Source organism: Scatophagus argus, chromosome 21, assembly GCF_020382885.2.
Source record: "Scatophagus argus isolate fScaArg1 chromosome 21, fScaArg1.pri, whole genome shotgun sequence".
Lineage (NCBI taxonomy): Eukaryota > Metazoa > Chordata > Actinopteri > Scatophagidae > Scatophagus > Scatophagus argus.
Window position 1 is genome coordinate 18,541,015 of NC_058513.1, and position 15,376 is coordinate 18,556,390.

Below are 15,376 nucleotides of genomic sequence, written 5' to 3' on the forward strand. Positions count from 1 at the left end.
AGACTCTACGGCGTTTGAAGATGAATGTGACACGTAGTTTCAGTGTTAAAACTGATAAAATAATTGCTGTCTGTGGTTCTCTGCGGCCTGTGGCAATAAGCTGACAAACCATAGCTCGCAGCAGCGTATGGAAGACAATGAAAGAACTATGAACCAGTTCATTTTAGGAACCCTGAACTCAATTCAGAACTTTGAATTATGAACTATGAACTGAACTGGTGGTTCATTTTAAGATTTGTGAACTGAACTTTGAACTAGTTCATGTAGAAAGTGAACTTTCCCAACACTGGGTGGTGCAAATGTTTACGTCATAGCAGAGCTGGGCGGAGGTCTCCTGACAGGACCTGAAGCTGGACCACAGTCTGCTGTGATGAACTCTGGTGGTGGACAGATGGAGGTATGTTCAGGTGTTAATGTACATGGAGAAAAGATGTCATCACTTAACGCTTCTTTGAAAGTAGCTCATTTTCCCCTGGCTGTAATATCACATGCGGTGCTTTTATTTTGGCGTACTTTGTTGACTTGAGGGTTTTCCGTCTCTGCGTGACGCCCACTGAGCCTCCTTCTCACTGGCTTCATTGTCGTGTCTTGGTTTGCTGCATGCTGGATGATCTTGTTTTCTGAACTGAATCATCATTTTGGGATTAGCTCAGTGTTTCTTTGTTTGGCCTCTCTATATGTGATCTTGGCAGCCACTTGAAGAGAAGCTGTCAGAGCGGCCTGTTGGCGCATTGAGAATCTTTGTGTGTTTATTAATTATAAATGATTACACATTACATAACTCTTCATCCATGTGACAAAGAGCAGCGAGCACGACGAGCATCTGACAAAGACAGGATTTGTGCTTTGACACAGGTCGGACATTTCTGTGCGTACAGTGTAAGATGCAAAAGGAAAAGCTGACTCCCTCGGCTGCCAGGAATCCAATCTGATGGGAAGAGAGGATGGATGCTGGGTGGGGGGAGGGGGCCTCATCCAACATGTATGAACAGGATGAACAGTGGGATTAGTCCAGAGAGCCAGGTCCTGCTGTGTGCCCGCCTTTCCCCGGTGTTACATCACAGGCTGCTCATGGGAGAGTTGTTTCCTCTCTCTTCTTATCTAACTGAAGGAGCCGAGGCACAGCAGGGCCCAGCTGCGGGCGCGTCCTCCAGGAGCCTGAAACACACATGCAGTAAAGTCCTGACCAAAGTGTCGAGCCAGTTTCAGCAGAAAACCCGCTTCTTCCTCCACGCGTCGTCACGTTACCTGATTGTGTGCTGTCCACAGCCTCCCCCAGCCGCCCCCCTCCAGCCGCCTCCCCCAGCCCCCTCCCCCTGCACACAGAGCGCGCAAACCGCTCCATGAATTCTATTTGGGAGCATTAGTGAGCAAGATGGCGCTGTGGCTGTCAGCACCTCGGACAGCTCCCGGCACCAACCCGAGCGTCTGACTCGGTCTGACTGGTTCTTACTGCAGCTGATCTGATCACTCACGGCTTCCAGATGATGTGACTGCATCCAGGTGTCGCGCGAGGGACATTCGCTTCTGGATCCACCTGACTGCAGTTAGACAGGACTTCACCTCCTCCTCCTCCTCCTCCTCTTCCTCTGCAGAGAGAGTACAGACCTGGGAGTTCAGGAGGAGGAATAAAACGAGGGGACCACCGGCTCCGGCCTGCCTGGACTTCACCCCGCAGGAGGAGCGCGTGTCTGTCTTAATCACAGCGGCACGAGGAGAGATGGAGGCGCGCGCTGGGAGCTCACCAGGGCCCGGTTCGGACAGGAGAAATGAAGCCGTGTTCAAGAAATAGTGTCGCCTAGTGTGCTCCAGTCCAAGCCCCGCGGTGTCCTCGCCTCCTGTGGTTCCGGTTCTGAAGATGTTGGCGCTCCTGGTGACGCTGTCTTCGCTCGTTTTCAGCCCCGGCTTCGCTTACAGCTCACATTTCAGCTCAGGTGAGCCGACATTCCGCTGCAAACACCCCGCAGTAACGCCGCCACTGTGCTTTTGTCTGGTTAGACTCGTTTTAGGCCTCACAGAAACGCGATAAACGCTCACACATGATCTCAATGTCCACCTAATTCTGTAAGACGAATCATCATGTCATATGGAAATGATGTCATCTACCTTATCTGCAACTGTGTGTATGTGTATGTGTGTGTGTTTGTGTGCGTGCGCGTGCACTGAGGTTTTAGATAAGGATGAGGTACGGGAGAATCGTGTGTTTTTGAAGTTCACAGACACGCAGCTGGTTTCAGGTCAGCTGAGCAGTTTAAAGGTGCAGTACGTGTAAAGGTGAAAAGGGAACTGTGTGAGGAGAGGCTTCCTCTAATTGGAGCAGAAGGATGTAGCTGGTGTCATCCAATTAGTGCTGCAAAAGAAGAGGATTATGGGAGATGATGAATGGAGGCAGATCGCCCGGTTGTTTCTCGCATCATGGTGGGAGCTCGCCGCAGAGCAAATGCCTATTTTTATTATGCAGCATGAGTGGCTACATCGGGGCCTGTCATTCAGGTGGTTTCTGTGGCAACCAAAAGGTGCAGCAGTCTTTGGCTTTCTCATCTCTGTTTTTTTTCCAGTGAAAAACTGGATTCGGTCCTGCAGGGCCCTTAAAGCCTTCAGAGATGCATCACAGTGAGGACACTTTCTGGACTGATCAGAAGCCCAGGGTGGTTTGTCCTCCACTTGATATCCTCCAAATACACTTAAGTGGGTCTCCTCTGCCTGTCTTGCATCAGCTAGCTTGCTTCCATAATGCCCTGCTGCCCTTTTCAAAACACATTAATTGAATTACATGAATCCTGGCTTTCCACTCCAGCGTTTCGGTCTCTGCAGCAGTTGATTGGTGTCACGTGGACTAGAGGAGAAAACAAAGCTTTTCCACTCGCTTCTCCTCGTTTGGAAGCAGCAGGTTCTGCATGTCTTCTCTGTTCTCTGAGCCCAGACCCATGGAGTTCTTTAACGGGACAGCGTTTGGATCCCAGTTGGATCTCTGACAGGTTGAAATCTACTTTGAGCTGACAGATCCAGCTGTGATTAGCATGTTGTGTGTGCTGGTGCTTCAACATGTAGTGTTCCCAAACACGCTTGTTTCTAATTGTGTTCAGGAGCACAACATTGACAACACTGAAATCATAACAGTTTAAAGGAAAATGCCAACTTTATTCACATGGTACCTTTCATACAAACACGCAGCTCCAGCAGTCTGTTTTACACAGATTTCACAAAATTCACACTCCCATTTGGTATTAGAGCTGTCAAGATTCTCCAGATCCACCATTCAATTTAGCTTTCAACTTTAAGGAAACATATCAGTTTAGTTTTCCATTTACACGATCAGGTCTTGATTTCAGCAGATTGTTGGTTTCATGCACCAACTGTCATTTACATTTTCAAACTCACGTGTGCCCAGTGGTCAAATTTAATGGATGTAAACAAAAATGTTTCACCAGTAAAATTGAAACAAGCCGTAAAACACAATGTGGAGACAGTAGAACACACGCGCGCACACACACACACACACACACACACACACACACACACACACACACACACACAGAAGAAAATCCAAAGGAGGTCGAGATTCTCCCTCCCTGCTTTGGATCTCCATTGTTTGAACTTAAAGTTGATTTCAGTTGATTTTTTTTATTCAGAATTGAAATATTTCTGAAGTATCCTTGTGGTTTCTACTTGAAAACGTGACAGGAGGTTTCAAAAGGAAAAAAGTTCACGCTGGTGATCAGCTGGCGTTTTTGGTATTAATTTAGTGTAGTGTCACGTTTCTGCGTGTGGTTTGGAGCTGCTCTATGTGAAAAGTGTCACGAGTGTAATCGAGCATAATTACCAAATATGTTTTCAGGTGCTGATTTTCTTGGTCTTTTCTGGATGCCTAAAAATCAGACAAAACAAGCACTTTGGAATCACAGCTTTGGCTCCAGCTCCAGCTGATTAGTGGATAAAGATAACCGGCAGACTTTTTCGATCATAATCATCAGTGGCAGCCTTTTATAATTTATTTAAAGGAGAGAGTGAATATGTTATCTGTCTTGTTGAAGTAAACACATCAGTCTGTCAGTGCTTTGGCTCTGTGTGCACGGTCACATGGTGCAGTGTGTTTGTTTTTGTGTTCGTTGGAGGGAAATTGAGTTGCACAGACCTGTTCGCTGATCACAGCACTGAAGGGTTGATGATTTGGGGTGAAGCAGCTGATTCGTGGGAATGTGAAAGTGTGAGAGCTGCTCCTCCTGTAACTTGACCCTTCCTGTCGCGCCGACAGCGATGGCCGCTGCGGCTGTGGGGATGACATCACAGCCCAGTGAAAGGGCGGGGCTTGGTATCAGTGGTGGCGGGGGGAGGGAGGGGTTTACTGGCAGCACTGGCTGGTTTCCATTTCAGATTTCTCAGTGGGCTTTGCATGCGGAGTTGCACTCTAATTATATGGACACAAAGCAGATGGGGAAGCAGGACATGGTGTGTTTGAGAGCCCAGTGGACGTCCCCCTCTCCAGGTTATCACTAAACTAGCAGGTCCAGCTGCTGGAGGACTCGGGGCAGGAGCTGGAGGAGCAGGTAAACCCGGGGGGGGGTAGTAGATCGCTGGAGGTGGGCTTTCTGTGTGTTTTTACTGTTCAAACAAAGCACAGAGAGGGATTAGATACAGCAAGAGAGAAAATAATTTTAAAGGTTTTCAGCGTATTTACAGTAGATGCTTATGTTTTGACTCAAAGACAAGCTTACAGAATAAATAATGTGAAGAAGTGGAGGGCAGAAAGCGACGGCCATAAATTGGACTCATGCCATTAGGGGTGACTGAACAAGCTCTGAGATGTTTCTCCTCCGATCTGCACCTCAGAACCTCCCGTTAGGAACACGTGGCCAACACTGATCTGAGGAGATGAAAGGGCTGTGGTGGTCTTAACTATCCGGCAGCAGTGTTTTCTGTTTCTGTCAAACGGCTTGCTGAGAACATAATCAGGCCCGGATCGTCTGAAGTGAGGCAGCTGCAGACCTCTGATTGCTAAAAGCTTCTGAGAGATCCTCCGTCAGCGTGTCTGTAAGAATCCTGAGGGATAATCGCCTCTCTGCTCATCCCCATTGTTAACTGTTGGGGTTAAAGGGACAGTTCGCCCCAAAATCAACAGACCTTGTTGTGAGCAGTTTTAGGTGGGAACTATTTTCTCTCCACCGCATCACCACTCAGAAGGAGGCTTGTGCCTGTGACAGGGCAGGATGTAAACACTAATGGCGTCTTAGTTGGAATCTCATCTGTGGTTTGGGAAAGGATGCGAGATGTGTGTTAAATGCATTAATCTAAATAAATTTAATGTGTTTGTTGTTTGGAATCCAGCGCTTACTTCTAATGATTTGAGGCTCTTTCTGGTGCTTAAAAAATTACCTCAGCTGAGGGCTGCACAAGTTGCCTTTTCTAGTTTGACTTAAAATGATGCTGATCACAAACCTTTCACAGGTTAGAACCAGCAGGAAAACACTGCATGCATCACTTCAAAATGAAAGCTTGAGTTTCCTTATTGTTTGATTGTGTCCAGTCTGTCTCAGATGGAGACTTTCAGGCTCGCTGCTAATGCAGGATCTCTGAGGGGTGCACGTCGGCAAGCTTTCCCTGCCTCAGGCAGGCCTGCCTAAAGAGATGAATGGATGGGTGGATAGGTGGATGGCAGAGTTTGGATCTCTTCTGTGCTGCTGCTCGGTCCCCGGGCTTGGATTTCTGTCTCTGCAGCTCCTGATGGGTGGAGGCTGTGTTTACAGAGAGACTGATATGACGTTGACGAGCTGTTATGGGCGTTTTGTCCTCTGAGGCAGCTGAAAACGAAGAACAGGTGGGGATGTGAGTGTATTCCCTGTCCAGTGTCTGTGCTGCAGGTTCAGCACTGTGGAGAGCTCCCCATTTGTTCAGCATGTGTGAGTAGTACATAAACAATAAATGGCTGGACTCCATCATGTAGCTCTACACAGATATCACGTATTTGGCCGTAAAAGCCCATAAGAAGCATCCATAACAGCAGTGAATGCTTTATAATACCGTGTAACCTTGTTGTATTCACACAGGATGGAGGTTTAAGCACATTCAGCAGTTTACAACCTGCAGTGTGAGTATTCACACACTGTGATTGTTCTTACAACCTACTAAAATGTGATCACAGTTATGTTTAACAGTGTTTTACTGTTTTTATGCCAGCGTTGGTATTTGCCTCAGGGGGCTTTAAAGTCTGTTCAGCTCTGTTCTTAGACTGTCAGTTCAGAAACTCATCAAATTAGAAAAACAACCCAGAACATTTAACGTTAAAAAGTGTGAGAAACGTCAGGAAGAGGCACAGAGGAAGGATAGATTGACAGTTATTCATATGTCGTCGAAAGACGTTTTGTTTGCACTTTATATCGGTTGGTTTGGCTTTTTTCCACCTGCACACACTCTTCTCTACATGCAGGTTTTAACAAGCTGCTGTCAACACTGTCAATGAGTGGGCCTGCAGGAATGTAATGAAGTACTTAGACTTTTCACATATTTTCTACGTGAACAAAAAGTCACTTTTGTGTTTCCCTCCAAAGTCAAATGACATTTTTAATGCAGAAGAATATTTGAAAACCTGCCCCGTTTCCATCCGCGTTCGCTGGCTGCAGTGTTCTTCCTCCCTGACTTTTGCTGCTGCATTGCTGCATGTCTTGGCATCCTTCCAGTTAGAAATCAGCAGACAAATGTAAAAATGTTGGCAGGAAAGTGTGTTGTGTAACCTGTATGCTTGTGCATGTACTGTAGGTGTGCGTCCCCACAGATGTAGAAAGGCCAGGAACATCCGAAAGCAGAGGTTCCCATGCAGACATTCAGTCTAATAAGAGTTTTTTGTTTTTTGTTTTTTTTTTTTTTTTCAGAACTCAAGTAGGGCTGTTGTGCTTTGTGTACTTTTGTCTGACTGTCAACAAACATAATAACGTGTGATCGCTGCAATCTTTCAGAAATTTAGATTTTCCCTTTTGGCTTGACTCAAGCATCATTTGTGCAGTCCTTACAGCAGAGGAAATCACTGGCAGCAGGTGCTGTCAGTTTAAGTTGATTGGAGCTTTGTAGAGGTTTATGGATCACAGGTGTGTCGGCTACAAAGAGGACTCTGAGAACCTGCTTAAGGTTTTCATGCTCAGCATCTTTTAGAAATCGAACGTAAGTCCACAGTCAGAAATGATCTGAAGACTGAGATCAAGTATAAATTTGAACTTGCTGGATCCCTTTATGGATCAGGTCCGTCGCTCTCTGTGTCGTCCAGCCTGTGACTGACAGCCATCTGCTGAAGTCTCTCAATGAAACGATCTGCTCTCCGGATGAAATCGGAAAGCTATTTTTTTCTATTTTTACTTTGGTTGTTCATGTAATTATGAGGGTACTAAGGGAATAATTTCATTTCCTGGTTCCCTTTTAGCCTCTCAGCTGAGGCTTTAATGGCAGATTGATTTGCTCTGGAGCGACACACTGTTGGAGAGACATCCAGTTATCATCTCAGCTCTGTTGGCACAAAGAGGAGCTCATCACAGGACTCGAGGACAGTCAACACATGAGAGGACTCCTGCACTGACTGACAGGCTGCGGAGCATTTACTGATCCGGTCAATACATACCGTCGCTGACTTCTGTTGGTCCTGTTCTCGTGAACTATTCCGTGTTTGTCCTCTGTCCTCCTGACTGGTGTCATCACACCGCATGCAGCTCTCTTTACCTTCCCTCTTTCTCTCTCTCTGTGTATGTCCATCTCCATTTCTGTATGAGCTGTGCTGTTGCGACCCTCCCATTCGCCGCTGGATCACAGCAAGCTCCTGTGATTTAGAGGGATTCATCGCTGGACACGCTTACATGGCTGAGAAATGGGGGTGTTCAGACTCTGAGTGTGTCCTGATGCAGAGGGAGGGAGGAGGGGGAGGAGGGGGAGGAGAGGAGGGAACTGTGTCAGCAGAGGAACCATGGTGGAGTTACTGTTGCACGGACTGGCTGATTATCAGCAAAGCTACCTGACACTCAACCACATCCAAACATCTGCTTCTGTAAATCAGACTACTTTTCGAGGCACTGCTCCACTGCAGACTGAAAGGACCAGCCTCGTGCTGCCTCCTCAGGTGACGGGACCTGCAGACTGAGGTGGACGATGAAGGTCCATGTTGTCCATTTTCGTTACATTAACTTTAACTTCTCTGGTTAATCCCTCAGAGAGTAGAACTGCACTGTGCAGGGACTGAGAGCTGCTCCTTCTGCACTGAGTATGTTAAAAAGTATGCTGATATCAGTTGTGTGAGATGGCCTTTTTTCTCTCCGCGTGGGGCGAGTGCTGCATGTGATGTATTTGTCACATATGAAGCGTTAGATCTGCACAGCAGTTGACCTGCGAGGTGAGCGCCACTGACCCGCCCACTCAGCTGATAATCTGCTGCACACGTCAGCAGCCCCCGCAGATCGTCTCCACGGCGACGCATCTCACCAATCACTGCCTTCATTCATTACAGGTTAATTCAGCATTTCAGAACTCTCTGACTGATCAAGGTCTGAGTGAGTGAATAAAACGCACGCACACACACACACACACACACACACACACACACACACTCTCCGCCACACGTGAAGCCGCTGCAGCTGGAGCAGTTATAATGGCGGAGATGCTCATAAATCTGAGTATGTGTGTGTCACGTTTTATGGTGTGTCTTCACCGTCGTGTGAAGATGTGTACATATACTGTACATTCTGTATTAGTGCACGTTGGTATGAGACAAAATGAGCAAGAAAAGAGAGCATCTGTGTAGTTTGTGTGTGTGTGGGTGGACGTGTGAGTGTTCGCACATCGTGTGACAGCATTTGCTCCAGTTTCTGGTTTTGGCCGTCTCCCCTGCCTCTTCTCGGTCACAGATGAGCTCATCCAATATTTAGAACATCAGTCACCCCGGGCTGGATCGGCGTTCCCTGATCGCGGCCAGTCGAGGAGCTGGACAGCTAACTGTCCTCCAGAGACACGGACGCTCTCTTAATTTCAATTTACACTTTCAGCTTTTGGCAAGACAAGTAAATACCAGCATGTGAGCTGACGTTATCCTGATCCGGGTCCCATGTGAAATCTCTTGCCATGTGAACGGCCTCAGAAATTCACGAGGAGCAAGTAGTTCAAGTCTAATTACTTTTGAAATAATGAAATGCAGTACCAAACACGTGGTTGATTGAAGTTCATGTTATTAAAATTAATTTACAGAGCGAGAGATTAACACTCGAGGCCAGCACTTAATGTTTTCAGCAGTGAAGGCAACTGAAATGCCATGTTGACAGAGTGAAGGTGGGCCTGACTGTGTGTTAGCAGCTAGCATCACAAGTGGGCTTGATGATTCGCAGATGAAGCTTGCAACATGGAATTACAGTTTCCTGTTTTCATATGCAGAACAACATTAGCATTCAGCGGAATTGTACTTCTGGCTACCGGGCCAAAAATCCAATATTCATTCTCTCTGATGACCTGAGATGAAAACATGTTGGCTGAGACTGGAAACAAAGTTGATGAGAGTCCTGACACAAAACCAAACCCGTGAAGCTGCAGTCCTGCAGTCCTGCAGTCCTGCGTTGGGTTCGTCACTGCCAGTGACCCATCAGCTGGCCAACGGTTGATAGACTGATTTGCGCAGCCATGAAGTTTGTATCTGGAGACTTGTACTGGCTCACTAGGACGTCGGAGTACTCGATAAGTACGGGTACTCGTGTGGGAAAGAATCACACATGATAGTATTCTGTACTTGTGAGCACTGGGCCGATTCAAGCACTGGTTATAGAAATTGGTTATGTAAGAAACCAATTATGCCTATGAAGAGTGAACGCAAGACGAGATCAGGACTTGTTAGGTTCATTGTGTATACATTTAGTCTTGTTGTCCTTATACATTCATGCCACAAGCTCCGTGTATGATTCCTCCTCCCCCTGAGCCCGAATCCACATCATCACAGTTACATAAAACAGCCTGCACGTGTATCACATGTTCCCTTGTGATGCACAAAACAGATTCTCACTCCAATTCTGAACAGGTACGACTTAATCTGGCTGCCATTTCCTGCTAAAAGCACTTCAGATACATAATGTTGCCGGCTGTAAAGCCATTTCACATGCAGCCACACGCCGAAATGAGGCAGCCTGATATACTAAAAGTGTTTCCATGGCAACCATTCTTCGAAACCGGCGCACCACAGGGGGCCACTTTGGAGATGGTGTGCACCCTGTGATCGTGTATAATCATGGCGGACGCGCATCACAAAGCTGGCCGGCATCTCTCATTAATAGTTGAGAAGACAGAGCGGCCTGTGAAGAGGAGCTCTGCAGTCTCTCTCTTCTGACTTTTAAAGTGAAAATACTTGAAGTTGCTTTTATGCCAAATGCCCAACAAGAAAAATGCCACCCGTTTGAACAGTTCTGATGGGTCTGAATTTGTGAAAGTCTATCTTCTGCCATCTGCAGCGATGGCTGACATTTGAAACAGCGAAATTCAAATGAAATGACAGTCGATGGTTTCCTCGCCGGCTGACTTAAGGGCTCTTCTACGTGTTCTCACGTTACACTGATTTTAGCATTTAATGGTAATCAACTGACGAGCGTCCCGTCTCTTTTAGCTGTTTTTGGTTGTTGCCAACTCCTGCGTCTTCGTGCTTTTTAGCAGCCTGATGCGAGTGGAGACCAGGGCGACGAGAGCGCCGACACTCAACCAAAACAGTAAAGCTGCGGTCAAAACAAGAAGCTGAAAGATGCTGAAACACCAGAGTGTGAAACCTTTCAGATTATGTGTCAGAATTTAATCTATTGCAATACAGTATTACAATATTAATCAGCTTTTACGTGCTTACTTAGTTTTATTATTAGGTAATGTTCAGCCATGTTCAGCCATAACTTCTGTATATCTTGTATGACACATGAATTCAGTGACTTGTAATGCGACTTTAAGGCCAAGTGTGTGTATTAAGTCTGCGTTGACTGCTCTTGTGAGGTGTGTGTGTGTGTGTATTGCATAATTGCCCCTGCATAGCATCTGTGATGCGGTGTCACATCTGAGCGTGTGCAGTCGGGGCCAGTGGGGACTGAGGGCAGGAAGAAGAGATTCATTCTGCTCCGGTGGCCTCGCTGGCACATTCATCCACAGGCACAGAGAGGCTGGAGAAAGTGACAGAGAAGAAGAAAATCTGAGTGAGTGTGGGGAAGAAAAGCCAGGTAACAGTTTCTGAGATGTGGAAGACAGCTCCCTGTGGGGAAAAGTAAGGAGAGAGGAGGAAGTCAGAGATTAGGGGCATAGATGGAGGACTGGAGGAATAAGTGAAACGGTGCTCTGCAGTCTGGGATGTGTGATAGTTTAAATTTTCTCTGCTCCATTGATTCTCCCCGACTGAGATGATTCATCCGCATAAGAAGCACAAACAGCGGGACGTGTTCACGCTCTGCGCTCGTGCTCTGCGAGCTGCATTCAGGTGAAACGTGCTGTGTTCCCGCGTGTCCTCATTCACTTTGCGCGACGTTTCTCCTCGCTTTAGCAGGACCTGTGCATGCATACACAATGACTCTACGTCTGCATGGAGGCTTGTCTTGTTTTCACGCTTCAGCGGTTGTGGTTGAGCCATTGCTCCCTCCACGGGCCCATAATCCTTTGCTTCTGTGCTTGACTCTCCACTATAAGAACTTGCTCAGCTTTCGCAGTGAGTGGTATTCAAGTTAACATCTTGACAAATACTCAGAGCTGCTCTTTGAGTATTTATTTCATGACAGATTCAAAGTCTAAATGATTCATAAGTGTGTGTTTGTGGCTCGTTTCTCCCACACTGACAAACATGACAGAAATGCAAAATGGAAACTGGTGATTAGCACAAACTTTGTATTTATGAAGCTCACTGACAGGCCACACTCTTAATATGTTTCACATATGTTTATGGTGTTAGTCTCACGGAGCTGCTGGCATGGCTGTACACTCCAGTGTTAACACTGAATCAAATGAATCCCACCAAGTGTGCTGCTTGTCAGCCTCTTTTAGCTCATGGTTTTGTTTTCACCGAAGTCTCTGTGCTCTCATCAGCTTTCCAACAGCGTTTGGGGAGCTCAGTGAAATAAAGGTGAATGCTGGACTTAACACCAGTGGGATGATAATGTTGTTTGGGGTCTGCTGGAGGTGCAAACACTTCATCTGAAATACCTTTCAGCTTGTTTTGATGTCTTTTCCACCAACCAGTGATCAAAAATTGATGATTGCAGTTTTATTGTTTAACCTTTTCATTTTTGTGTCTCTTCAATTGACACACTTTGTAATACTCAGTGCCATTAGTTACTACATTACTGGGTCACCTCAGTCAGAGTGAAGCAAACCGATGACGTTTAATGCCACATTAGTTCATGGATGTCATAGAGACAGTGGACTGATCACGTCTCCGTCAGGTCTGACAGCCGCGAGTCAGCTCCAACACTGAGTTTACCCCGAGTCCCTGCAGCAGGTCGCCGCTTTCTCCTCCCTACGACAAAGCGAACCCACAGAGAACAACATAACTGCTGTTTATCCCCACGCAGAGTAAAAGCTCCGGGACAAGGAACCCACGCAGCAAATCCCATCATCCCCTGGGCTGTGATGTCATATGGAGATGGAGAGAAAAGAGCCGAAAGGACGAGGCAGACAAAGGAGCGACATTCATGTTTGCTGTGATGGGAGGCCAGTGGGAGGGATGGAGCTGCAAGGCTTCTCTCAGGGCCCTGACCTTTACCAGATCACACACACACACACACACACACACTTTAAGCTGAATGCCATCACTGATGAGTGAGTTATCAGACGGTACAGCTTGAACCAAAGCCTTCAGCTTTGAGTTCCCGCTGCTGGAGGAAGTTGGAAGACACTTCATAATGATTTTAGCAGTAAGTAAAAGAAAGAAGTATACGAGAAGTAGTTGAAGTAAAAATACACAGTGTGGGGAAAACAGTGTCAATAGAAAAACTTCATAACTTCATAAAAGTTTTGATTGTCTTTAGGATGTTAGGAGGAGGAGAAAGAAGGGAAAAACACAGAAACAGAAGGAGGGATGAAAAAGGAAGAAAAGAAGGAAAGGAAAAAGGGATGATAAAAGGGAGTTAAGGAAGACAGAAGGAAAGAAGGTGGAAAGGGAAGAAAGAAAGCGAAAAATGTAGAGACAGACAATAAAGAAGAAATAATCTTAACTAATGTAAAGTCTTTATCAGCAAGAAGTTCCAACCACCAGAGAGGAGTGAAACAGCTCAAGACACTCAAGTAAAACAGTAATACTATCATCATGGTGTAAATGTACTGAGTGGTTTCCTGCCGCTGGACGCCCTGCTGATACGGGATGCCGTGTGCAGAGTACACCCGACGAGGCTGAGGTGTTCCTCCTGAGGAGGAAGTGCGAACCTCAGGTGGAAGCTGTCTGCTGTGAGGAGTCAGACAGCTGAGGCTGCACTCAGCATACTGAAGTGAGGCTCTGCCACAGCAGGACAGGAAATATCAGGGTCGCTGAAATAAACACTGCGGTGATCAGAAGTGTCGACGCAGGTGATCCGCAGAGCCATTAGAACTCTTATTTGTACAAGGTTGCTGAACAGAGATAATGCCGCAGCTCCGGGGAGATGTGTTTCACGGTTAGTTGCTCTGAATCACAGCTTCCTGTGTAATTAGGTTACAGCACGTGGGCTGCCTGCTTATATGGATGCAAGGTAGACCCGACTCCCACACGATATGAATAACTAATCCTCCAAATCCCTGGTGTGACGAGTCCAAACACTCCTGATGTTCTGTGACTCCGCTGTGTGATCCCGTATTGTGTTGAAGAGCAGCAGAACACAAGAGGCCAGAAGGCTTCAGGAGGGGAAACGGAGGAATTCCAACACAGGAAGTTGTGACAGTTCACATCACATGTGGCACATCCATGGGGAGCCGAGTGATACAATACTACAAGTTTTTTGAGTTCTATGCAGTATTTTTCCAGTCATGACATCTTTGTTGCTTTAAAACATGCAGTTTTAAATGTACAGTTGGTCATTTTATTGATTAATGGACCCTTTGGGCCTCTGGAGAAAGCTGTCACATCTCCGTCAATCATAATTTTATTATTAGGGGTAATTTGTGATCACTGGGAATTGGAGTGAAACTGGTGTCGTGTACGATGTAGAAAGACACGGATTGTAAATCAAATCTGCTGTCAGCTCACTACTTTGCTGCACCTCAAGTATGTGGCCAGAACGTGGTTTTAATGGAACCTCATCAAGCTGCACAGAGCAGATGGAGCCAGGCAGAAGTCAGACACAGGAACGGCACACAGTATCCGGTCAGTTTTCAAAATAAAACACACATACAAAACCCTACATTCGTTTTCTATACCGCTTATCTGTCAGGGTGGCAGGGGCACTGAAGCCTGTCCCAGGAGACTACGGGAGAGAAGCGGGTTCACCCTGGACTGGTCGCCAGTCAATCGCAGGGCCAACACACAAAGACAGACAACCACTGCACCACCGTGCTGCCCCCAATCATACCAATCAAAGAAAAATTACCAACCGAACCAAATCTGTCCAAGTCAATAAAATCAGCAGGCAAAACGCCTCCAAGTGGAGAACAAAACTGTGCAGAGGTTGGAACAAAACTGGAGGACAGAATCTCTTTCCTGTGGATCCCAGAATTTCTACGACTCCAAAACAGTGAGCCTGAAATGGCTGACGTGTGGGGGTGTACAACAATGGTGGAGTCCGGTGATGACTAAGCAAGACACCTCACCAAGTGACAAACACGTCACGTTTAGCTGGCAACAGATTCTCCTCACAGGGGATTTAGTCTTTCAGTCAGGGCCATCCACACAGCTGTAGTAAAACACATTCTGTATCACCTACAGATGTTTACGGGACTCAGCCAGCTGTTGGGCCAAAATACAAGACTGGTGGTTTTGTTTATATAGAAGGTTAGTTTCCTTTCTGGTGTCGGGGGCAAGTTCTTCTTTGTTTGGCACAGCATCCGTGAGCATTAGGAGGGCATCTGAATTAGTCTGAAAGGGATTTGGGGGAAGCAGTCACCATGGAAACCGGCCGAGTCTTTTGCAGCCTTCTCTCGACTCAGAAGCGTCGGCAGCTGTTCGCTAACGTTCGGTTGTGTTTACATTCAGATCTCTGATGACAAACCACACATGCATGACAAGTGTTGTCTGTGTGTGTGTGTGTGTGTGTGTGTGTGCGTGTCTGCCCAGAGGAATGATCACACATCATTTCATGGGCACCAGCAGATGTACAGCAGATCGGCCCCTAACACAGACTGTTCACGACCAGATCATCAGCTTCATGCAGTTCACATGTGTTTGGCCCATATGGGCTCGCCCTCCCTCTGCCCATCTGTTTTCCTCCCGTCATCATCATCC

General features: G+C 46.7%; 1 protein-coding gene across 2 annotated transcripts in view; it reads left to right on the forward strand.

The window, feature by feature from the left end:
• The first annotated feature begins 112 nt into the window (after positions 1–112).
• The window catches only part of aatkb (apoptosis-associated tyrosine kinase b), a 42,088-nt gene continuing 26,824 nt past the window's right edge, over positions 113–15,376 (forward strand). Inside the window, exon 1 of one of the 2 annotated variants that reach the window (XM_046376293.1) lies at positions 113–397. Coding sequence is in view for 1 of the 2 variants with exons in the window: in XM_046376292.1 (XP_046232248.1) it covers positions 1,859–1,934 (76 nt within the window). In the remaining variant the exon portion in view is untranslated. Of the gene's footprint in view, positions 398–1,637; positions 1,935–15,376 lie in introns of those variants that run through there. The other variant, XM_046376292.1, reaches the window with a different exon arrangement.